Source organism: Anomaloglossus baeobatrachus, chromosome 4 (genome assembly GCF_048569485.1).
Source record: "Anomaloglossus baeobatrachus isolate aAnoBae1 chromosome 4, aAnoBae1.hap1, whole genome shotgun sequence".
Lineage (NCBI taxonomy): Eukaryota > Metazoa > Chordata > Amphibia > Anura > Aromobatidae > Anomaloglossus > Anomaloglossus baeobatrachus.
In genome coordinates, this window is record NC_134356.1 from 623800432 (window position 1) to 623826652 (window position 26221).

The window sequence follows — 26221 nt, forward strand, 5'->3', positions numbered from 1 at the left end:
TTTTGTTTGGGTTTGGTTTATTTGTCCAATTACTTTTGACCTCCTAAAATGTGGAGTGTTTGTAAAGAAATGTGTCCAATTCCTACAATTTCTATCAGATATTTTTGTTCAAACCTTCAAATTAAACGTTACAATCTGCACTTGAATTCTGTTGTAGAGGTTTCATTTCAAATCCAATGTGGTGACATGCAGAGCCCAACTCGCGAAAATTGTGTCACTGTCCAAATATTTCTGGACCTGTGTGTGTGTGTGTGTGTATGTATGTATGTATGTATGTGTATATAGATAGATTAGATATAGATAGATGTGTGTGTCCTATTGAAGCAGATGGGAATCAACCTGCTCTACACAAAGGTCTGAAAACTGCACATCCGGCTGCCATGTGAGCTGCAAACTGACTGCGTGGGGGGCACTGGGACCAGACTCCCCACTCATGTGATAATGATGGCGTATCCTAAAAACTAGGATACAAATATCATAGAGGTTTCAAAGAATTAAAGGGGTTTCTCAATGAACAAGGTTAATTTTTAATTAACCCCTTCACGACCTTGGATGGATCTATCCGTCCAGGATCGTGTCCTGTTAAGCCCTGCCCCCTGCCGTGGGCAGGCGGCGTGGATCGGCACACATATCAGCTGTTTTCAACAGCTGACATGTGTGCCTGCTAGCCGCGGGTGGAATTGCTTCCACCCGCGGCCATTAACCCCTTAAATCTTGCTGCCAAAGTGGCAGCAAGATTTAAATGCGCGCGGCCATGTTTACTTACCGCCGCCCCCACCGGAAGTCACGTGTGTTATCACGTGACTATCGGTTGCCATCGTAGCACAGGGTCATGTGATGACGCCTGCTGCTATGATGTTTCACTTTTGTTTTCCCTCGACCGAGAGCAGAGGGAAAACCAAAGTGACTGAATCTGCTGTTTACAGCTGTATTGCTGTGATCAGCAGATAGCGATCAGCGATCGGATTGCTGATCGCTATAGCCCCCTAGGGGGACTAGTAAAATATAAAAAAAGTGAAAAAAAAAATTTAAAAAAAAAACACCAAAACCTAAAAGTTCAAATCACCCCCCTTTCCCCCCCATTGAAAATTAAAGGTTAAAAAATAAATATACACATTTGGTATCGCCTCGTTCAGAAATGCCCGATCTATCAAAATATAAAATTAATTAATCTGATTGGTAAACGGCGTAGTGGCAAAAAAATTCCAAACGCCAAAATTACGTTTTTTTTGGTCGCCGCAAGTTTTACGCAAAATGCAATAACAGGCGATCAAAATGTAGCATCTGCGCAAAAATGCTACCATTAGAAACGTCAGCTCGAGACGCAAAAAATAAGCCATCACTGAGCCATAGATCCCAAAAAATAAGAACGCTACGGGTTTTGGAAAATGGCGCAAAACGTGCGCCACTTTTATTGGACAAACTTGTGCATTTTTTTTTAACCTTTTAGATACAAGTAAAGCTATACATGTTTGGTGTCTATAAACTCGCACCGACCTGAGGCATCACATAGATACATCAGTTTTATCATATATAGTGAACACTGTGAATAAAATATCCCAAAAACTATTGTACGATCCCACTTTTTTTGCAATTTTTCCGCACTTGGAATTTTTTTGCCGTTTTCCAGTACACCATATGGTAAAACTTATGATTTCATTTAAAAGTACAACTCGTCCCGCAAAAAACAAGCCCTCATATGGCAAGATTGACGGAATAATAAAAAAGTTACGGCTCTCGGAAGAAAAGAAGCAAAAAACAAAAAGGCAAAAACGGAAAGTGTCCCGGGGCTGAAGGGGTTAATAGATCTTGGAATAACAAGCAACATTTGAATATAATAAATATTACAAATCTATCAACGTGTGTGTGTGTGTGTATATTATAGATATAGATATATATAGATATATATAGATATATATAGATATATATAGATATATATAGATATATATAGATATATATAGATATATAGATATATATATAGATAGATATATAGATAGATATATAGATATATATAGATATAGATATATATATAGATAGATAGATAGATATATAGAGATATATAGAGATAGATATAATAATTATGCCATAGTCCTATTTCTTATGTAGCTCAGCTTTCGTTATGCTGCCAGTTAATCTGCAAACTGTATGGGGCGAGCTATAATAATATCCATTCCCCAGCGCTTTACATACATTGGCAACACTGTCCCCATTGGGGCTCACAATCTAGAGTCCCTATGTGTGTTTGGAGTATAGTTCCGATCTCTCGCCCTCATACAGTTCGTCTGTTCTTGGCACAAGACACGTCTATAGCGTTATTAATAAACTGATCTGGAGACAGGCAGACGTTGTATCTGTTTATTAGCTTGGTATACAAAGTGCATGTCTATAAATATGTACCATCGGCGGAAGCATTGGCAGGTAGGAATATGTACATCTGGTGTATGCAGACGCTCACCTCGGCTTTCCTCCTCTCTCCACAGTTGAACAGTCGCGATAACCCGGCCGTCCTCGGTTCATCTTTTCTTTTGGCTCCTGTTTTGCTCTCGTCTGGTCGCACCGCCCGTGCCAAGAAAGAAATTTTCGTTTTAAAACGTTGTGGGTTTTTTATTAATGGCTTTTATGTAAAGAAGGGAAAAAAAATTAAACTTTTTTTTATGGTTTGGATCTTATATTTTGTGAAGTCTCTGTAAATTGTGGTCAGTGCGGTGACTTAATGGAGGTTTTCATTGTGGTGGTCTCTTGCATTAATAACTTATTTTGAAAGCAGCCAGGCGGTCGTCTGTTTCTTTGGGGAAATCTTTCAGAAGACACTTCCATGATAAGGAGTCCATTACTAGCCGTGCACCATTCATCATAAGCCGGACTCCTTCCCTGTTTTGGCCTGTAAGGAGACATAGAAGATGCAGTTTACAGTGGGGTGACAATAACACGTGTCATGGGCTCATCAATCAAAAGGATCAGTACACTGATGGGCGGATGTCACTTCTCTCCAGCAGTTCAAGGGTTTGTCTATATTGGCTTGATGGGCGACAAAATTCCACATTGATAAAGCCACACAATTGTTTGTCCTGTGTATTACCTGCTGATTTCAACTTTTATTTCAAAGGGTGAAATGTGCAGGGGAATTCCTTAATCAGTTGTCACGCTATTACACGTGGCATGTGCGTTCAGACCAACAGATGTCCAAAGCACGACAACAAAACAATACAAGGGTGAACACCGGGGGCACAATAACTGTGGACCCTAGCTCTAGTTAGTGGGGTAGATCTGACATCTCCTATCCTCATCTGCAGCTGGCCCTACTCTCCTAGCCAGGCCCTATACAGTCTCATGTCACTAGTCTGCAAAAAATAGGGAGACAACCATGACATCAGTAGGAGACTACAAAGTCTCTGACCATGTTCTACATCCCTAATTCACATGATCATACCCCTGCCTCAGGTCCCAAGTCCTTGGTTCACCGTTTACGCTATATGGTTAAAATGCATGTGCCCCCTCCATAGTCCATCTACAGGGGCTTTTATCACCTCCAATTCTAAATCCATAGACATGGTTTGTCACTTTGCTCTTCTAGGAAGGGTATCTACCAATTTCCCACAGATCCTTTGTGAAGCCAGACCCTGATGTTGGAGGAATGGCCGGGCTCAATCTCTGGTCTAGATCAAAGACGTTGGATGTGCACCCGGTCATGTTATGCAAAAAAAAAAAAAAACATTTACCCATCCACTACTTTATAGACCTTCCTTTTGTGCACTTGGCACAGTTATGGGGAACAGAAAAGGGTCTTCTCAAACTATTCCCACAAAGTTGGAAGCTACAATTATCTACAATGTCTTAAAGTATTAGGCGATGTGCGCACATGGCATTTTTACTGCAGGCAAAAACGCATCCCAGTAAAGTCTGGGAATCCTGACTTGCTGTGCACACGCTGCTTCTTTGGTCCTTGCAGATTTTGTTACTGAAAAAGCACCATGTCAAATTTTTTTTTTTTCCCTGCATTTCTATAACCCTCTGCAATGCTTTATTATAGATTATATCAAAGCACTTTGCCTCATATATCATGCATACATCATGGTGTGTGAGGCTCTCTGTAGCTCAGTAACCCAGGGTTACCATGGCAGCAATTGGGTCCCTGTGATCGCAAAACAGGGACCCGATCGCCAGGGAGAGGTCAGCGATCCCTATACCTGCCTTCTGAATGCTGCACTTGCATTGATGGCAGCATTTAGGGGGTAATCTATTCACAGCTGTTCAGATACTGGGTGTTTATACTAGTTTACAACTCTAAAATACCTTTAAAAAAAAAAAATATTGATATAAAAGTTTAAAAAGAGGAGTTTACCTCCTATTTTTGATAAAAGGTACTTTTAAAAAAAAAAAAAAAAAATCAAATAGGAGGTAATCCCCCTCCTTTTACACTTGCATATCAAGTTTTTTTTTTTTTTTTGTTTTTTTTTTTATATAAAGATGCTTCCCTTCTGTGAGTTGTGACTAGTGTAAACATCCAGTATCTGAACAGCTATGAATAGATTACCCCTTTAAAATGCTTCTGTGAGTTGCAGCATTTAAGGGGTTAATCTGCCAGGAGCTGGGCAGTAAAAGCGGTGTCCTGGCTGTAACATCACCCAGAGACCTGGCGGTGATTGTGGGGGTACAGCGCCTGAACCCCTGCGATCGCCGTGACTTAAGAAAAAAGGGAAAAAAAACGCAAGTGAAAAACATGCAAACGCAATAAAAAAAGAAGGGAATTTTGTTTACTTACCGTAAATTCCTTTTCTTCTAGCTCCTATTGGGAGACCCAGACAATTGGGTGTATAGCTTCTGCCTCCGGAGGCCACACAAAGTATTACACTTAAAAGTGTAAAGCCCCTCCCCTTCTGCCTATACACCCCCCGTGCCTCACGGGCTCCTCAGTTTTGGTACAAAAGCAGGAAGGAGGAACTTATAAATTGGTCTAAGGTAAATTCAAACCGAAGGATGTTCGGAGAACTGAAACCATGAACCAAAAGAACCCTTCAACATGAACAACATGTGTACACAAAAGAACAACAGCCCGAAGGGAACAGGGGCGGGTGCTGGGTCTCCCAATAGGAGCTAGAAGAAAAGGAATTTACGGTAAGTAAACAAAATTCCCTTCTTCTTTGTCGCTCCATTGGGAGACCCAGACAATTGGGACGTCCAAAAGCAGTCCCTGGGTGGGTAAAAGAATACCTCGATAAAAAGAGCCGAAAAAAACGTCCCTCTCTTACAAGTGAGCAACCGCCTCCTGAAGGACTCGCCTACCTAGGCTGGCATCTGCCACAGCATAGGCATGAACCTGATAGTGTTTCGTGAAAGTGTGCAAACTCGACCAGGTAGTGCTGCCACACCTGCTGAGCCGTAGCAATGCCCAGGATGACGCAATGCCCAGGATGCCCCTGCGGCTCTGGTAGAACGGGCTTTCAGCTACAAAGGAATCGGAAGCCCAGAAGAACGGTAGGCTTCAAGGATCAGTTCCTTGATCCACCGAGCCAAGGTTGACTTGGAAGCCTGCGACCCCTTACTCTGGCCAGTGACACGGACAAAGAGCGCATCAGAACGGCGCGGGGGCGCAGTGTGCGAAAGGAAGAGCCGGAGTGCTCTCCCGAGATCTAACAAGTGCCATCCTTTTCACAACTGTGAACTGGATGAGAGCCAAAAGAAGGTAAGGAGATATCCTGATTGAGAAGAAAAGGGGGATACCACCTTAAGAAGGCATTCCGGGACCGGACGCAGAACCACCTCATGCTGGCGAAACACCAGGAAGGGGGCTTTGCATGACAGCGCTGCTAGCTCAGACACTCTCCGAAGTGATGTGCCTGCCACTAGGAAGACCACCTTCTGCGAAAGGCGTGATAGATATAACTCTAAGAATGCTAAGAGCCATGACTCAATGGCCACCCAGTCAGGGTGAAGACCGCAGAATTCAGATGGAAAATGGCCCTTGGGACAGCAAGTCTGGTCGGTCCTGGGAGTGCCCACGGTCGACCCACCGTGAGGTGCCACAGATCCAGGTATCATGACCTCCTCGGCCAGTCTGGAGCGACGAGGATGGCGCGGCGTCAGTCGGACCCGATCTTGAGTAACACCCTGGGCAGCAGCGCCAGAGGAGGAAATACATAAGGCAGTCGAAATTGCGACCAGTCCTGGACTGATGCGTCCGCCGCCAGCGCTCTGTGCTGGTGGTTGATGTACGCGACCGCCGTGGCGTCGTCCGACTGTATCCGGATCTGCCTGCCGTCCAGCCACCGCTGGAACGACTTTAGGGCTAGCTACACTGCCCTTATCTCCAGAACATTGATCTGAAGGGAGGACTCTGTCAGAGTCCAGGTTCCCTGAGCCCTGTGGTGGCGGAAGACCGCTGTCCACCCTGACAGACTCTCGTCCGTCGTGACCATAGCCCGGGATGGGAGCAGGAAGGATTTTTCTTTCGACCAAGAAGTGGGAAGAAGCCACCCCTGAGGAGAGGCTTTGTCTGCCAGTGAAAGAGAGATGTTCCTGTCTAGGGACGTCGACCTCCTGTCCCATTTGCGGAGAATGTGCCATTGGAGTGGACGCAGATGAAACTGCGCAAAGGGAACTGCCTCCATTGCTGCCACCATCTTCCCTGGGAAGCGCGTGAGGCGCCTCAAGGGGTGAGACTGGGCCCGAAGGAGAAAGTGCACCCCTGTCTGCAGCGAACTCTGTTTGTCCAGCGGTAGCTTCACTATCTCTGAGGGAGAATGAAACTCCATCCCGAGGAAAGTCAATGATTGGGTCGGTGTCAATTTTTACTTTGGGAAATTGATGATCCACCCGAACCTCTGGAGAGTCTCCAGAGCAATGTTCAGGCTGTGTTGACATGCCCCCCGGGAGGGTGCCTTGACTTACGAGATCGTCTAAGTAAGGGATCACCGAGTGTCCCTGAGAGTGTAGGGCCATCGCCACTGATGCCATGACCTTGGTGAAGACCCGTGGGACCGTCGCCAGGCCGAAAGGCAGAGTCACGAGCTGAAAGTGTTCGACCCGGAGGCGAAACACCGGAAGCGTTGATGCTCTGGTGTAATCGGCACATGGAGATAAGCATCCCTGATGTCGATTTGATGCTAGGAAGACTCCCTGGGACATCGAAGCGATTACTGAGCGGAGAGATTCCATCCGAAACCGTCTGGTTCTCACGTGTCTGTTGAGCAGAATGAGGCCCGGAACGGACCGGAATGATCCGTCCTTTTTTGGAACCCCAAAAAAGTTGGAGTAAAGACCGCAACCACGTTCGTGAAGCGGAACGGGGATCACAACTCCATCTGCAGAAACGAGTCGGAGGACGAGAGCTGAGCTCTATCCTGTAACCGTGAGACGGAATGTCTCTCACCCATCGGTTTTTCATCCAATTGCTCGCCAAACAGACGGTCGCCAGAAAATGGCAAACCGGTTAAGACCTTCTTGGACGCAGAGTCTGCCTTCCATTCGCGTAGCCACATGGCCCTGCGGACTGCCACCGAATTGGCGGATGCTACCGCTGTACGGCTCGCAGAGTCCAGGACGGCGTTCATGGCGTAGGACGAAAAAAACGACGCCTGAGAAGTCAAAGACACATCCTGCGGGGCAGAGGTACTTGCGACCTCATTAGTCTCGGACAGACAAGCTGATAGCTTGGAATGCCCCCACGACTGCGAAGGCCGGAGCAAAAGACGCGCCTATGGCTTCATAGATGGATTTCATCATGAGCTCTATTTGCCTGTCAGTGGCATCCTTGAGCGATGAACCATCTGCCACTAATACTACGGATCTAGCCGCCAGTCTGGAGACTGGAGGATCCACCTTGGGACACTGAGCCCAACCCTTAACTACGTCAGGGGGGAAAGGGTAACGTGTGTCATTAAGGCGCTTAGTAAAGCGCTTGTCCGTAGATGCTCTGTGCTTCTGGACAGCATCTCTGAAGTTAGAGTGATCGAAAAAAACACTCCGGGTACGTTTGGGAAACCTAAACTGGTGTTTCTCCTGCTGTGAAGCCGACTCCTCTATAGGTGGAGTTGGGGGAGAAGGACTAGCACCTGGTAGATGGACGTTATAAGGTCATTTACTAAGGCGTCCCCTTCAGGTGTATCCAGATTGAGAGCAACGTCAGGATCAGAGCCCTGAGCTGCGACCTCCGCTTCATCCTCCAGAGAGTCCTCATGCTGAGACCCCGAACCGCGTGATGAAGTCGGGGAAGGTTCCCAGCAAGCCCGCTTAGCCTGTCTGAGGCTGCGGTCCGTGTCGGAGTTCTCACCGTGGGATCTGGGTGCCACCCCAGGAGCCCTTTGCTGTACCGACCGAGAGGGGCCTGGGGGCGATGAACTCACAGTGCCCTAGCCCTGTGTTACCGGTCTGGACTGCCAAGCTTCTAGTATCTTAGCCGACCATCTGTCCATAGACTGAGCCATGGAATGTGAAGCGACTCAGAGAGTTTCTCAGTCAAAAATGTAAACTCTGTCCTTCCATCTGTGCAGTGGAAACCGGCGGTACCACCTGAGCTGAGGGTCCCACCAGTGCCGGAGGCTCCGGCTGAGTGAGTGCCACAGGGGCCGAGCATTGTCACAATGAGGGTAGGTGGAACCTGCAGGTAACATAGCCGCACAAGAGGTACAGGTTGCAAAATAAGCCTGTGCCTTGGCCCCCTTGCTTTCTGCGGACGACATGCTGTTGTCTCCTCTTAGAGATATAGCCAAAAGCAAATAATGCTGCCGAATAGAGAAAATGTATACAAAATATATATATATATATATTATATATAAATATACACACACTTCTGTACCCAAGGGGGGCCAGCACCTGACAACTGGTGTGGCTTACCAACCGCCCCAAGCGGTGGTGCGTCCACCAGATTCCCTGCCTGGGACTCCCAGAGCTGCAGAGCTCATTCTGAAATCCTCCACCGGCAGAAGAGATTATAACAATGGCTGCCAGCGTTCTGAGGTGAGGAGGGAGCCATGGGAGTGCCTAATAAAGTGCGGGCATCTGGTGCCCCACAGTGCTCAGTGAGGGGGGAGGAGGATACCAAAGCATGCTCCAGCCCTCACTGCCGACGTCCAGTCGGCCGTCCCGCCCCCACCCCTGACTGGCAGGCCCGGGGGCGGGAGTACATGGTACTAGGCCGCAAAAGCTGGGGACTAAAGTTAAAAGCGCGGCCGGCCAACAGGCACGGTCGGCGCGGTAGTCCCGGCTCACAAACCACACAGCAGCCGCTGCGGCGTCTGTAACACCGACGCTGCCTGCACCGTCCCTAAGGGGACACAGAGTACCTCATGGATGCAGGGCCCTGTCCCTGATGATATCCAGCCTCCTGTCCGTCAGATTCCCCCAGGGGCTGCGGAGGGAGCCCGGTCCCAGTGAACGGCGACCGGTTAGGATCCCACTTCTCCCAGAACTGCGGAGCTCGTTCTGAAATCCCCCACCGGCAGCAGTGATTATAACAATGGCTGCCAGCGTTCTGAGAGGAGGAGGGAGCCGTGGGCGTGCCTAATAAAGTGCGGGAAACTGGTGCCCCACAGTGCTCAGTGAGGGGGGAGGAGGATACCAAAGTATGCTCCAGCCCTCACTGCCGACGTCCAGTCGGCCGTCCCGCCCTTACCCCTGACTGGCAGGCCCGGGGGCGGGAGTATATGGTACTAGGCCGCAAAAGCCGGGGACTAAAGTTAAAAACGCGGCCGGCAAACAGGCGCGGTCGGCCCGGTCTCACAAACCACACAGGAGCCGCTGCGGCGTCTGCAACACAGGCGCTGCATGCCCCGTCCCTCAGGGGACACAGAGTACCTTATGGATGCAGGGCCCTGTCCCTGATGATATCCAGGCTCCTGTCCGTCAGATTCCCCCAGGGGCTGCGGATGGAGCTCGGTCCCAGTGAATGGTGACCGGTTAGGATCCCACTTCTCCCAGAGCCTCTAAGGGATGGGGAAGGAAAACGGCATGTGGGCTCCAGCCTCTGTACCCGCAATGGGTACCTCAACCTTAACAGCACCGCCGACTTAGTGGGGTGAGAAGGGAGCATGCTGGGGGCCCTGTGGGGGGCCCTCTTTTCTTCCATCCGATATAATCAGCAGCTGCTGCTGACTAAAATGTGGAGCTTGTGTGCATGTGTGCCTCCTTCAACACAAAGCTAAAAACTGATGGGCCCGTCATGAACGGGAGGGTGTATAGGCAGAGGGGAGGGGTTACACTTTTTAAAGTGTAATACTTTGTGTGGCCTCCGGAGGCAGTAGCTATACACCCCAATTGTCTGGGTCTCCCAATGGAGCGACAAAGAAATTCTCTTTTCTTTTTTTCTAGCTGCTTTTTTGGCCATGTGCCCACGGGAGCTTTTTGCTGCAGAGTTTGCCGCGGAAAACCTGCGGATTTTTCTGGATTTTCCAGATAAATCCGCAGGTTCTAGCATGTACAGGCACTCCCCATGTTACCCTATGGGACATGGGGAGTGTCTGTGTCCACGCTGCGGAAAGTGCGGCTGTGGAATCTCCTGCGGAGATCCCTCAGCCGCACCTAACTGCATGTCAATTATTCATGCGGATTTACTTGCGGAGATCCCGGCCCTCCGCTATGGAGATAGAGGCCGGGACGTCCGCAGGTAAATCGCGTGAAAGTCCGCATGTTTCCCGCAGCTATTCTGCTGGAAACTCGCAGCTAAAAATAGCTGCGGATGCCGGCGGGCAGCTGCGGGAAACATGCGGCCGTACCTGCGAATATATCCGCAGATACGAGCGCCTGTGGGCACATAGCCTTAAGATTTGCCATCAGTGGAACAAAAGGGCTGAGGCTGACCATTAAACGCCCCCATAGCATTATCCTACCGCTGATGATCCTTTTATACCACCAGCCGTTCTGTAACGTGTTAGTAGGACAGACCTCATAGTGAGGCCGCAGTGGAACTAGGAATTGTGCCAGTTGAGCCGCCTTTTAATGTGATAGAGGACACTATCTTATGGTACAGGGGTAGGTTTGCACATAAAAAAATAAAAATTTTTTTTTTTTAGTGGGCAATGTGTAGTACATGTGACTCTTGCACAGAAAAGAATCAAATCTTTGGTAAAAATCCAAAAGAAAGACTTAACATTCTGTGTATTTAAAAATAATCAACACAGATCCATTTCCTCACCAAAATTATCCATAGCATTTTGAAAACCTCATTCACTTCGTGGCAATATGGGGGACTCCAGCGATTCAAGTCTCTGCAGGAAAGACCGGACCACCTACTATAATGGCTTACCTAATTCTGGCATAGATTAGGGGGTGGCTTTACATGCTGCGACATCGCTAGCCGATCTAGCGATGTCGAGCGTGATAGCACCCGCCCCTATCGTTATGCCGATATGTGAAGATCGCTGCCGTAGCGAACATTATCACTACGGCAGCGTCACACGCACTTACCTGCTCGGCGATGTCGCTGTGACGGCGAACCACCTTCCTAAGAGGGCGGTTCGTGTGGCGTCACAGCGACGTCACTAAGCGGCCGCCCAATCAAAGCGGAGGGGCGGAGATGAGCGGGACGAACATCCTGCCCACCTTCTTCCTTCCTCATTGCTGGCGTGTGGCAGGTAAGGTGAGGTTCCTCGTTCCTGCGGCATCACATGGAGCGATGTGTGCTGCCACAGGGACGAGGATCAACTTCGCCCAAGCGACAGCAGCGATAATTGGGAGAGGACCCCCATGGCAACAAGGAGCGATTTTGGACGTTTTTGCAACGATCCAAAATCGCTCCTAGGAGTCACACACAACAAGATCACTACAGTGGCCGGATGTGCGACACAAAATCCGTGACCCTAACGAGATCGCTGGAGTGATCTCGTAGCGTGTAAAGCCCGCTTTAGAATCCTAATACAAGATACATGAAGGCCCGGACGTTACGGATGAACAGTGCCGTATTCTCTCTGGATACTGGCCGCCTCTTACCTTGGTATGTGTGTGCGTATTGCTGCTGTTGCTGAATTCAGAGTAAGGCGGTGCCTTGAAATGTGCGAGAGCGCAGAGCCACATCTTATACTCCGCCCGCACCTGAAGGATGAATATAGCAGAGATCATGTGTCAGTGTCACCCATAGGGTTATAGTGAAAGCACTGCTGCCTCCCCACATTTCACCCCCCTTCTATCACCTTTTTGTGCATCAGGCAGTGCAGACAGAAGATCTGTAATCCTTGCAGTGTATTGAGGATGGTGAAGGCGTAGACGAAGAAAGGAGTAGCAGAGCTGAACATGAAGAAGCCGAACACCCAGCAGCTCCCCAGGATACACAGTTGGGCCAAAGATGTCACCGTCAGGTTCCTAAAGAAGTAAAAAAAAGCCCCAAACAGTGAGAGTGTGCACATATATAACATATATAATAAACCCATAACAGTATAACAAGCCATGACTTAGAGCTGTACAAGTGAAGAACAAAAGGTTCGAGAGCCAAAATCACCAATATAACTTCACCACTGTGGTCACCAGGTCACTTAGAAGAATACCATAACGCCAGTGATGCCATCTAAACCTGCTAGTGCCATGTACAGAGGCAGTATGGCGTTCTCGGGGTTAAACAAGGATTGGACAGAGAAGAGTGCTGGATGTCTCTAGCTCCCGAAAATACAAGTGCAATCTGATTGTTTGTTTTTTTTTACTAGACACAAGATCTGACAAAGAAGCTTGGGGCCAGATTCATTATTTCCTTTTTTATTTATCTTTTTGTCTCGTATAAGTTGACATTTTTTTTGGGACAGATTCTTTAAAATGGCACCCGTGGCTCAAAAATTTTGCACACAATAATTCTCATCACTTTCTTTTAACCTTTTGTGCCACTTTTTAGTGCAAATGTCATGGTTTCTACCCCCCCAAAACCCCGAACTACATACTGAAGGAGGGAAGGAGAATTTAATTAATTTATGCACAAAAATTAGCAACTTAGGCTATGTGCCCACGCTACGGAAAATGCGCGGAATTTGCCGTGGATTTTTTGCGGAAATTCCGCGGATTTTTCAAAAATCTGCAGCACAGCTACTCCCCAGCCATTTCTATGGCATTTGTGAACTACTGTGCCCACGCTGCGTTTTTTTCCGCAGCGGAAATAATGCGGATTTCCCTGCGGAAAAATCAGCAGCATGTCAATTATTCCTGCGAATTTACCTGCGGATTTTGCCCATTCAATTGAATGTCAAAAAACGCAAAATCTGCAACGAAATCCGCGTCAAATCCGCACCTATGCAAAGGTGCGGTTTCCGGGGGAATGCTGCGGATTTAGCTGCAGAAAAATCCGCGGATACAGAGTCCTGTGGGCACATAGCCTAAAAGGGAATCTGTCACCAGGTTTTTGCCACCTAATCTGAAAGCAGCATAATGTAGGGGCAGAGATCCTGATTCCAGCGATGTGTCACTTACTGGGCTGCTTAGTGTAGCTGTTTAATCAGCAGTAGATTATCATTACAGGACTACTTGACATGCTGCCAGGTAGTCCAGCATATTCATGAGCTCTGTATAACTGCTAGATCTGCAGCAGAGAAAAAAGGGAATTTTGTTTACCGTAAATTCCTTTTCTTCTAGCTCCTATTGGGAGACCCAGACAATTGGGTGTATAGCTTCTGCCTCTGGAGGCCACACAAAGTATTACACTTTAAAAAGTGTAACCCCTCCCCTCTGCTATACACCCTCCCGTGCATCACGGGCTCCTCAGTTTTGGTGCAAAAGCAGGAAGGAGGAAACTTATAAATTGGTCTAAGGTAAATTCAATCCGAAGGATGTTCGGAGAACTGAAGACCATAAACCAAAAGAACAATTCAACATGAACAACATGTGTACACAAAAGAACAAACAGCCCGAAGGGCACAGGGGCGGGTGCTGGGTCTCCCAATAGGAGCTAGAAGAAAAGGAATTTACGGTAAGTAAACAAAATTTCCTTTTTCTTTGTCGCTCCATTGGGAGACCCAGACAATTGGGACGTCCAAGAGCAGTCCCTGGGTGGGTAAAAGAATACCTCAATAAAAAGAGCCGAAATCGGCCCCCTCTTACAGGTGGGCAACCGCCGCCTGAAGGACTCGCCTACCTAGACTGGCGTCTGCCGAAGCATAGGTATGCACTTGATAGTGTTTCGTGAAAGTGTGCAGACTAGACCACGTAGCTGCCTGACACACCTGCTGAGCCGTCGCCCGGTGCCGCAATGCCCAGGACGCACCTACAGCTCTGGTAGAATGGGCTTTCAGCCCTGAAGGGAGCGGAAGAACGGTAGGCCTCGAGAATCGGTTCCTTGATCCACCGAGCCAAGGTTGACTTGGAGGCCTGAGAGCCCTTACGCTGGCCAGCGACAAGGACAAAGAGCGCATCTGAACGGCGCAGGGGCGCCGTGCGAGACACGTAGAACCGGAGTGCTCTCACTAGATCCAAAGAGTGCAAATCCTTTTCACACTGGTGAATTGGATTAGGGCAAAAGGAAGGCAAGGAGATATGCTGATTTAGATGAAAAGGGGATACCACCTTAGGGAGAAATTCCGGGACAGGACACAGAACCACCTTATCCTGGTGAAAAACCAGGAAGGGGGCTTTGCATGACAGCGCTGCAAGCTCAGACACTTTCCGAAGTGATGTGACTGCCACCAGGAAGGCCACCTTCTGCGAAAGACGTGAGAGAGAGACATCCCGCAGCGGCTCAAAAGGTGGTTTTTGAAGAGCCGTCAGGACCCTGTTAAGGTCCCAGGGTTCCAATGGACGTTTGTAAGGTGGGACCATGTGGCAGACCCCCTGCAGGAACGTGCGGACCTGCGGAAGCCTGGCTAGACGCTTTTGAAAAAACACGGAGAGCGCCGATACTTGGCCCTTGAGAGAGCCGAGGGACAAACCCTTGTCCATTCCAGATTGTAGGAATGAAAGAAAAGTGGGTAAGGCAAACGGCCATGGAGGAAAACCGTTATCAGCGCACCAGGATAGGAAGATTTGCCAAGACCTGTAATAGATCTTGGCGGACGTTGGCTTCCTGGCTTGTCTCATGGTGGCAATGACATCCTGAGATAACCCTGAAGACGCTAGGAGCCAGGACTCAATGGCCACACAGTCAGGTTGAGGGCCACAGAATTCAGATGGAAAAACGGGCCTTGTGACAGCAAGTCTGGGCGGTCTGGAAGTGCCCACGGTTGACCCATCGTGAGATGCCACAGATCCGGATACCACGACCGCCTCGGCCAGTCTGGAGCGACGAGAATGGCGCGACGGCAGTCGGACTTGATCTTGCGTAGTACTCTGGGCAGCATCGCCAGAGGGGGAAACACATAAGGCAGTCGAAACTGCGACCAATCCTGGACTAAAGCGTCCGCTGCCAGAGCTCTGTGATCCTGAGACCGTGCCATGAAGGCCGGGACCTTGTTGTTGTGCCGTGACGCCATGAGATCGACGTCTGGCGTTCCCCAGCGGCGACAGATCTCTCGAAACACGTCTGGGTGCAGAGACCATTCCCCCGCGTCCATGCCCTGACGCCTGAGAAAATCTGCTTCCCAGTTTTCTACGCCCGGGATGTGAACTGCAGAGATGGTGGAGCCTGTGGCTTCCACAGACTGCAGAATCCGCCGGACTTCCTGGAAGGCTTGACGACTGCGAGTGCCGCCTTGGTGGTTGTTGTATGCGACGGCAGTGGCGTTGTCCGACTGTATTCGGATCTGCCTGCCCTCCAGCCACCGATGGAAAGCCAATAGGGCTAGATATACTGCCCTTATCTCCAGGATATTGATCTGAAGGGACGATTCTATCGGAGTCCAGGTTCCTTGAGCCCTGTGGTGGAGAAAAACCGCTCCCCAACCTGACAGGCTCGCGTCCGTGGTGACCACGGCCCAGGTTGGGGGTAGGAAGGATTTTACCCGAGACAGAGATGTGGGTAGGAGCCACCTCTGAAGTGATGTTTTGGTTGCAAGGGAAAGAGAGATGTTCTTGTCGAGGGAAGCCGCACTCTTGTCCCATTTGCGAAGAATGTCCCATTGGAGTGACCGTAGATGGAATTGCGCGAACGGCACTGCCTCCATAGCTGCAACCATCTTCCCCAGGAAGTGCATGAGGCGCCTTAAGGGGTGTGACTGACTCCGAAGAAGTGATTGCACCCCCGCCTTGATCCACCCGAACTGCTGGAGAGTCGCCAGAGCGACGGTAAGGCTTTGTTGACACGCCACCCGAGAAGGGGCCCTGACTAGGAGATCGTCTAAGTAGGGGATCACCGAGTGGCCCTGAGAGTGCAGGACCGCCACGACGGATGCCATGACTTTGGTGAAAACCCATGGGGCTGTTGCCAGGCCGAAAGGCAATGCCACGAACTGGAGGTGTTCGTCTCCGATGGCGAAACGCAGGAAACGTTGATGTTCGGGTGCGATCGGCACATGGAGATAAGCATCCTTGATGTCGATCGATGCTAGGAAGTCTCCTTGTGACATCGAGGCGATGACCGAGCGGAGAGATTCCATCCGAAACCGTCTGGTTCTCACATGTCTGTTGAGTAGCTTGAGGTCCAGAACGGGACGGAATGACCCGTCCTTTTTTGGCACCACGAACAAGTTGGAGTAAAATCCGCGACCACGTTCCTGAAGGGGAACGGGAATCACAACTCCTTCGATCTTTAGAGCGGCCAGTGCCTGAAAAAGTGCGTCAGCCTGTGCGGGGGGCGGAGAGGTTCTGAAGAAACGAGCCGTAGGTCGGGAGCTGAACTCTATCCTGTAACCATGAGACAGAATGTCTCTCACCCATCGGTCTTGAACATGTGGCCACCAGGCGTCGCCAAAGCGGGAGAGCCTGCCACCGACCGAGGATGTGGCTAGGGGAGGCCGAGAGTCATGAGGAGGCCGTCTTGGAGGCAGTGCCTCCTGCGGCCTTTTGGGGGCGTGACTTGGACCGCCACGCATAGGAGTTCCTCTGGCCTTTCTCCGGCCTGTTGGACGAAGAGGATTGGGGCTTGGCGGAGGGACGAAAGGACCGAAACCTCGATTGGATTTTTCTCTGCTGAGGTCTCTTAGGTTTGGACTGGGGTAAGGAGGAATCCTTTCCCTTGGATTCCTTAATAATCTCATCCAATCGTTCGCCAAATAAAAGGTCGCCAGAAAAAGGCAAACCAGTTAAGAACCTTTTGGAAGCCGAGTCTGCTTTCCATTCGCGCAGCCACATGGCCCTGCGGACTGCCAAGGAGTTAGCAGATGCTACAGCCGTACGGCTAGTGGAGTCCAGGACGGCGTTCATGGCGTAGGACGAAAAGGCTGATGCCTGAGAAGTCAAAGAAGACACATGCGGAGCAGAATTCCGTGTGAGAGCATTAATCTCAGTCAGACAAGCCGGATTGCTTGGAGAGCCCACACAGCCGCAAAGGCCGGGGCGAACGACGCGCCCGTGGCCTCATAGATAGACTTCACCAAGAGCTCTATCTGTCTGTCAGTGGCATCCTTCAGGGATGAGCCATCGGCAACAGACACAATGGACCTAGCAGCCAATCTGGAGACTGGAGGATCCACCTTGGGAGAGTGAGACCAGCCCTTAACAACTTCAGATGGAAAGGGATAACGCGTGTAAGTGTGCCGTTTAGCAAAGCGCTTGTCCGGGACCGCTCTGGGCTTCTGGACAGCATCCCTGAAGTTAGAGTGATCAAAAAACGTATTGCGCGTACGTTTGGGGAACCGAAATTGGTGTTTCTCCTGCTGAGAAGCCGACTCTTCTACAGGAGGAGGCGGGGGTGAGAGATCCAACACCTGGTTGATGGACGAGATAAGATCATTTACTAAGGCGTCCCCCTCAGGTGTATCAAGGTTAAGGGCGAAGTCAGGGTCAGAGCCCTGAGCTCCCACGTCCGCCTCGTCTTCCTGAGAGTCCTCAAGCTGGGATCCCGAGCAGCGTGAGGAGGCCGGGGAAGAGTCCCAGCGATGCCGCTTAGCCGGTCTGGGACTGCGGTCCGGGCAGGAGTCCTCCGCCTGAGACCTAGGGGCTAACCTGGGAGCGCGCTGCGGCGCGGACCGAGAGGGGCCTGGAGGAGACAAGCTAACAGGGGCCGGGGCCTGTGAAGGGCCCGGTCTGGACTGCAAAGCCTCAAGCAGCTTAGAAGACCATTTGTCCATAGACTGTGCAATGGATTGAGAAAGTGACTGAGAGAGTTTCTCAGCGAAAGAGGCCAACACCGGTGACTCTGTCCCTGCAGCCTGCTCAGGGGGAGCAGGGGGATCTACATGAGCCGAGGGGCCCACAAGTGCCCGAGGCTCCGGCTGAGCAAGCGAGGCAGGAGTCGAGCATTGCTCACAGTGAGGGTAGGTGGATCCCGCAGGCAACATAGCCCCACAAGAGGTACAGGCCGCGAAAAAAACCTGTGCCTTAGTAGCTTTGCTCCTTGTGGACGACATGCTGTTGTCTCCTAGGAGAGTGACCACTGAGGGTATATGGGAAAAGGGTATACAGCCTGACCGAACAGATATATATATATCTATTATATATATATATATATGTATCTATTCCGGCACCCTAGGGGGACCAGCACCGGGTGACCGGTGTGGCTTACCGACCGCTAACGAGCGGAGTGTGTCCTCCAGATTCCCTGTCGTGGATCCCCCGGAGCTGCGGAGCTGTCACTGAGAAGCATCCACCGGCAGAATGCCAAAAAATGGCCGCCGGAGCTCTCAGGGGAGGAGTGGGGCCGAGGGCGGCGCCAGCAAAGAGCGTGAATCTGGGGTCCCCACAGTGGTCAATGAGGGGGGAGGGAGCCATGCAGGATGCTCCAGCCCTCACATCCGACGTCATGTCGGTAATCCCGCCCTTACCCCTGACAGGCAGGCCCGGGGCGGGATTTTTGCGACTAGGCCGCGGCGAAGCCGGGGACTAAATTTGAGGCCGCGCCCGACAAGCAGGCACGGTCGGCGCGGAAGTCCGCCGGGCTCCTCAGTTTTACAACTACCGCGGCTTCCGGGAAGAAGGTGCGCTCCCTGTACAGTCCCCCCATGGGGACACAGAGTACCTTCAAGTTGCAGGGCCCGGTCCCTGGGGTTGAAGAGGCTCTGGTCCGGCAGGTTCCACCAGGGGCTGCGGATGGAGCACGGTCCCAGCAAATGGATGACCGCTCAGGATCCCACTTCTCCCAGAGCCGCATAAGGGATGGTGAAGGAGACGGCATGTGGCTCCAGCCTCCGTACCCGCAATGGGTACCTCAACCTTAACAACACCGCCGACATAGTGGGGTGAGAAGGGAACATGCCGGGGGCCCCATCGGGGTCCTCTTTTCTTCCATCCGACATAACTATGTATGAGAATGCATGAGTGGATGTGTGCCTCCTTCCACACAAAGCATAAAACTGAGGAGCCCGTGGTCCACGGGAGGGTGTATAGGCAGAGGGGAGGGGTTACACTTTTTAAAGTGTAATACTTTGTGTGGCCTCCAGAGGCAGAAGCTATACACCCAATTGTCTGGGTCTCCCAATGGAGCGACAAAGAAACATTGATTTTATCAAATTGACAGCAAACAGCTCAGTAAGTGACACATCGCTGGAATCAGGATCTCGGTCTCTACATTATGCTGCTCTCAGATGGGGGAGCAAAAACCTGGTGACAGATTCCCTATAAAAAAAGTATACAGATATCACAGCACGGGATCACAGCTGATTCTTTTTGTGGGGGAAATCATTTCCGTCTGTTTTTAAAAAATGTTTTAGTTAAAAAAAAATATTTGAGATCCCATACTGTAATGTCTGTATACTTTTTTTTTTTTTTAACCTTTTTTACTTTCTCCCCGGCCGTGGTATGATCAGACTGTGTATGGTCAGACACAACCATTACACAGTACACAGATGGGACACATATACAGTTCTGGCCAAAAGTATTGGCACCCCTGCAATTCTGTCAGAGAATACTCAGTTTCTTCTTGAAAATGATTGCAATCACAAATTCTTTGGTATTATTATCTTCATTTATTTTGCTTGCAATGAAAAAACACAAAAGAGAGTGAAACAAAAATCGAATCATTGATCATTTCACACAAAACTCCAAAAATGGGCCAGACAAAAGTATTGGCACCCTTAGCCTAATACTTGGTTGCACAACCTTTAGCCAAAATAACTTGGAACAACTGCTTCCGGTAACCATCAATGAGCTTCTTACAATGCTCTGCTGGAATTTTAGACCATTCTTCTTTGGCAAACTGCTCCAGGTCCCTGAGATTTGAAGGGTGCCTTCTCCAAACTGCCATTTTGAGATCTCTCCACAGGTGTTCTATGGGATTCAGGTCTGGACTTATTGCTGGTCACTTTAGTAGTCTCCAGTGCTTTCTCTCAAACCATTTTCTAGAGCTTTTTGAAGTGTGTTTTGGGTCATTGTCCTGCTGGAAGACACATGACCTCTGAGGGAGACCCAGCTTTCTCACACTGGGCCCTACATTACGCTGCAAACTTTGTTGGTAGTCTTCAGACTTCATAATGCCATGCACACGGTCAAGCAGCCCAGTGCCAGAGGCAGCAAAGCTACCCCAAAACATCAGGGAACCTCCGCCATGTTTGACTGTAGGGACCGTGTTTTTTTCTTTGAATGCTCCTTTTTTTTTTTCCTGTAAACTCTATGTTGATGGCTTTTCCCAAAAATCTCTACTTTTGTCTCATCTGACCAGAGAACATTCTTCCAAAACGTTTTAGACTTTCTCAGGTAAGTTTTGGCAAACTCCAGCCTGGCTTTATGTCTCGGGGGTAAGAAGTGGGGTCTTCCTGGGTATCCTACCATACAGTCCCTTTTCATTCAGACGCCTACGGATAGTACGGGTTGACACTGTTGTACCCTCGGACTGCAGGGCAGCTTGAACTTGTTTGGATGTTAGTCGAGGTTCTTTATCCACCATCCGCACAATCTTGCGTTGAAATCTCTCGTCAATTTTTCTTTTCCTTGCACATCTAGGGAGGTTAGCCACAGTGCCATGGGCTTTACACTTCTTGATGACACTGTGCACCGTAGACACAGGAACTTTCAGGTCTTTGGAGATGGACTTGTAGCCTTGAGATTGCTCATGCTTCCTCACAATTTGGATTCTCAAGTCCTCAGACAGTTCTTTGGTCTTCTTTCTTTTCTCCATGCTCAATGTGGTACACACAAGGACACAGGACAGAGGTTGAGTCAACTTTAATCCATGTCAACTGGCTGCAAGTGTGATTTAGTTATTGCCAACACCTGTTAGGTGCCACAGGTAAGTTACAGGTGCTGTTAATTACACAAATTAGAGAAGCATCACATGATTTTTCAAACAGTGCCAATACTTTTGTCCACCCCTTCTTTATGTTTGGTGTGGAATTATATCCAATTTGGCTTTATGACAATTTTTGTTTTCATTGAAGACAAATTAAATGAAGATAATAATACCAAAGAATTTGTGATTGCAATCATTTTCAAGAATAAACTGAGTATTATCTGACAGAATTGCAGGGGTGCCAATACTTTTGTCCAGCACTGTATAAGATTATCTCAGCACAGGAACATTATCTTTGATCACATCCAATGTGGAAATTATTATTATTACAAGATCTATTGATTAAAATAAACTTTGTTCTTGGTAAAACCCCTTTAAAGGCACAGATGAGATAATGAGTCGGGCCCATCGTGTCTCGTGTCATAGCCCATTATCCCACAATCTGGTTATGAAGATTTGTGAAGATGGGGAAAAAGCTGCAATTCACTTAGACACCAGTGCGTCTACTTCATGACCAGCGGTGGCTGGCCATATGCCAAATATTTCACTTTGGTATCTGACTGTAGTGAGATTTCTGGCTGAGCGCACGCCGCACCCTGTTAGTTCCACCATTTTGATATTTTCCCTTTTTCCCCCCAGTCTTCCTTGGGGACTTTAATCGTAATGGACTTAAATGGCTTGTACTATATACAGCAAATGCTCATGTCTGCTGTATATAGTGAAATTTACCATTCCCAGTGAAACCTAGCCCCATGGTGGCCTTAATAGGCCTCTGCTGCCATAACAACCTATTGCTGCCCTACAAATCTATGTGCCACATTAATGCTGCTGTCAGATATTAGAGGCAAATGCTGACTGTATCACACAGCCGACACTTGTCCTGTATGGAGCGACATGCAAGTTATGGCATAGAAGCTCAGCCCTATGAAACTGGATGGGAGACACCATACCACAATGCCTCCATTTTGAGCATTGATGCAGCTTTACAATGCTTAGGTGAGATGAAGGGAAAAATGGCCGCTGCGTTGCTAAGGGGACTGTCACGTAAAACATGTGAACTTAAACTTCATAATGGGAAAAAATATTACTGTGACAGTCACAGTATTGTGGGCAACACGGGTAAAATTTTGAGGCATAGAAAATATAAGTGACACGCCACTTACCTGATTCTTTTTAGTTTTCCTTGCTCTGGGCTGAGGGAAGACATCTTCTCTGCCAGTTTCCACACAGTGAGCACAAAAATCCCACAATTCACCTGAACCGGAGAGATATGTTAGTAGAAGCCTGTAGGGGGCATCATGGAGCTGTGTGTTGTGGAACTATCGGTACCTCTATACACACACATATATACCCTACACACACACACACACACACACACACACACACACACATTTCCTGTATATACCCTATATATACACACCTATACTCTATATATACACGCACATAAACACATACTCTATATACACATACACCATATACACTGTACATACGGATACACACACACACACACACACACACACACACTCTTTGTATACACACACATACCCTATACCCCATATGCATACACACATACCCTATATATGCACACAGCTATCCTACACACGTCCTATATACATTATATATATATATATATATATGTATATATATATATATATATATATACACATACATACCCTATTTACACACACACACACATACACCCTATAAACACATGCACACATACCCTATATACACGCACACACACACACACACACATACCCTATATGAATGCAGACACATACCATATATATGAGAGAAAGTCACAATACATACACACACACACATCCTCTGTACACACACACACACACACACACATCCTCTGTACACACACACACACATATTTCCTGTATATACCCTATATATACACACCTATACTCTATATATACACGCACATAAACACATACTCTATATACACATACACCATATATACTGTACATACGGATACACACACACGCACACACACACACACACACTCTTTGTATACACACACATACCCTATACCCCATATGCATACACACATACCCTATATATGCACACAGCTATCCTACACACGTCCTATATACATTTTATATATATATATATATATATATATATATATATATATACATACATACATACATACTCTATTTACACACACACACACATACACCCTATAAACACATGCACACATACCCTATATACACGCACACACACCCCTATATGAATGCAGACACATACCATATATATGAGAGAAAGTCACAATACACACACACGCACACACACATCCTCTGTACACACACACACACACACACACACACACACACATCCTCTGTACACACACCCCCTCTGTACACACACCCCCTCTGTACACACACACACACACACACACACCCTCTGTACACACACACACACACACACATCCTCTGTACACACACACACACATCCTCTGTATACACACACACACACATCCTCTGTACACACACTTATACTCTATACACACACACACACACATCCTCTGTACACACACACATCCTCTGTATACACACACACACGCACACATCCTCTGTACACACACACACATCCTCTGTATACACACACACACGCACACATCCTCTGTATACACACACACATCCTCTGTATACACACACACATCCTCTGTACACACACTTATACTCTATACACACACACATATCCTATTCAGCCAGAACTATGTGTCATTTCCTTTGCACTTCACAAATAATTGTTACTTAATGTTGATAAATCACATACAATCCCAATAAAAATGCATTTAAGTTTGGGGGTGTAACGTGAAAAATTGTTGAAAAGTTCATGGGGTGTGAATACTTTTTCAATGAACTGTATAATATCTATTTATCACATCGTGGTATATCATCTGATTTCGGCTGAAATACCCATCAATATCAGGGAGCAGTGCTACAGAGAATCTAGTTTGTGCCGGTATTAGTGAAATCCGTGATCAGCGCCACACAGATTCATCATAATTTACACCAGAAAAATGTTGTAAAGTATTCTTCTGGCAATGGTACATGGCAGCTCAATGCCACACCAAATTCATTAAGAGATTCATGGTCTCCTTCCTGTACACGTGCATGCTCGGCTTGGGTGAGCATGTTCAATAGGATTCTCAATGGGAAGACACTGCTAAACTCTTCTGGTTTTACTCATCCCCGTTGAGGACAGAGCATTGAGAATAGTGTGTCACGTGTGACAGGCAGCCATGTGGTTTCTGGCCATAGAAGGTCACAGAATGCTCCCTAACTTTCCATTGTTCGTGCTGTCAGTATTCATTGGTATAGGTAGCCTTCCTTCTAGATTCATCTCTCCCCTTTTGGGCTCAGCAGGAGGTTGCTTTCCACCCAACTGCTGACCATCAGCATTCTCTTGCTGTTTAAATAGCCCTTCCTTCCTTTGGACTGGTGCTGGTGATATTTTTCATTTCATTCAAGCCTTGGATGCAAGCAGGTGGCTTGCACTCCTCTGTGGTATGATTGCTCAAAACGCTGCTGAACGTCTATCTGAGTCATCTAATGATAAGTAGTTCATGCTTTTCTCCTATGTGTTCCCCTTGTGTCTTCTATAATGTTTAGTGGGTTTGACGAAAAGCTCATCCCATCCGTTCCCTATTTAGAGTCCAGCACTATGGATACCTAGGGTCAGGTATCCGGCTCGGCGCATAGGTGCGGAACCTATCTAGGGTTGTGAGAGACCTCAGGGACCAGCAGTAGGATCGGTCAGGGGTCACCATCTTCCCTTTCCTTAGACACAGGGTTTCCCTTGCATTTCGCCGTGCGCTTGGTACATTCTCGTACCAAGCATGACATAGTGTGAACACAGTGGGCTAAGCAGGGGTTAGTCGATTGTGTTTGATCACCTCTAGATGAAGACATTTAGAAATCTGACATGTCTACTTACCAGGATAATCACACATACAGGTCCCATAAAAGCCCAGATAAAACCTTTATCAAGAGACAACCAGCAACTGCAAGAAAATTGAGGGGAAACAGGTTAGGAAGACTTTCTTTTTTAGTTTTTTATATTTATGATTTATTCACATAGATGGTTACCATTTTTCGTTTTTTTTTTAACCAAAAACAGGACATTTTTTTAATGAAAAATATTTCAAAATTCTATGATCTTTCTTAATTCTTAGGGGTACTTTGCACGCTGCGACATCGCAAGCCGCTAGTCCCCGCCCCCGTCGCAGCTGCGATATCCTTGTGATAGCTGGCGTAGCGAACATTATCGCTACGGCAGCTTCACATGGACTCACCTGTCCTGCGACCGTCGCTCTGGCCGGCGACCCGCCTCCTTATTAAGGGTCGTGCGGCGTCACTGTGACGTCACACGGCAGGCGGCCAATAGGAGCGGAGGGGCGGAGATGAGCGGGATGTAAACATCCCGCCCACCTTCTCTCTTCCGCATAACCTACGGAAGCCGCGGTGACGCCGGTAGGAGATGTTCCTCGCTCCTGCGGCTTCACACACAGCGATGTGTGCTGCCGCTGGAGCGAGGAACAACATCGGACCGTCGCATCAGCGTAATTATGGATTATGCCGATGCTGCACCGATGATACGATTACGACGCTTTTGCGCTCGTTAATCGTATCATCGAACCTTTACACACTACGATGTCGCATGCGATGCCGGAAGTGCGTCATTTTCAATTTGACCCCACCGACATCGCACCTGCGATGTCGTAGTGTGCAAAGCCTGCCTTAATGTAGGATAATGCTTATAAACACAAACAATTTTTCAATTTACTGAAAATTTTCAACTGTTCTACAGTTTTCTTTTGTTTACCTATAGTTGCCTTGGAGACCGACCACTGCTATATGGCAGAACACATGTCTTTTCTATTGAGCTTGTAAGCACTGTTTTGAAGCTGGACAAAACTGGATGACTTGGTTACCTCCTAATCGCAGGCCAGCTTCAGTGCGGCGCTTACAAGCTAGACAGCAGCAGTGGTCTATCACCTAGGGAACGAGTTGTAAACAAAATAAAAGTATTAATAATAAATAATTATAA

General features: G+C 48.3%; 2 protein-coding genes across 2 annotated transcripts in view; one reads left to right on the forward strand and one right to left on the reverse strand.

Moving 5' to 3' along the window:
* Positions 1–2669, forward strand: part of LOC142304188 (ATP-dependent RNA helicase DDX39A) — a 69177-nt gene extending 66508 nt beyond the window's left edge. The window contains exon 10 of the mRNA XM_075346316.1: positions 2481–2669. Coding sequence (XP_075202431.1) covers positions 2481–2497 — 17 coding nt within the window. The 3' untranslated portion in view covers positions 2498–2669. The remainder of the gene's footprint in view (positions 1–2480) is intronic.
* Positions 2342–26221, reverse strand: part of LOC142304187 (adhesion G protein-coupled receptor E5-like) — a 271167-nt gene continuing 247287 nt past the window's right edge. Inside the window, exons 18-22 of the mRNA XM_075346315.1 lie at positions 25109–25175; positions 22321–22412; positions 12123–12291; positions 11923–12024; positions 2342–2881 (exon numbers count right to left, since the gene is read on the reverse strand). Of these exons, the coding sequence (XP_075202430.1) occupies positions 2852–2881; positions 11923–12024; positions 12123–12291; positions 22321–22412; positions 25109–25175 (460 nt within the window). The 3' untranslated portion in view covers positions 2342–2851. The remainder of the gene's footprint in view (positions 2882–11922; positions 12025–12122; positions 12292–22320; positions 22413–25108; positions 25176–26221) is intronic.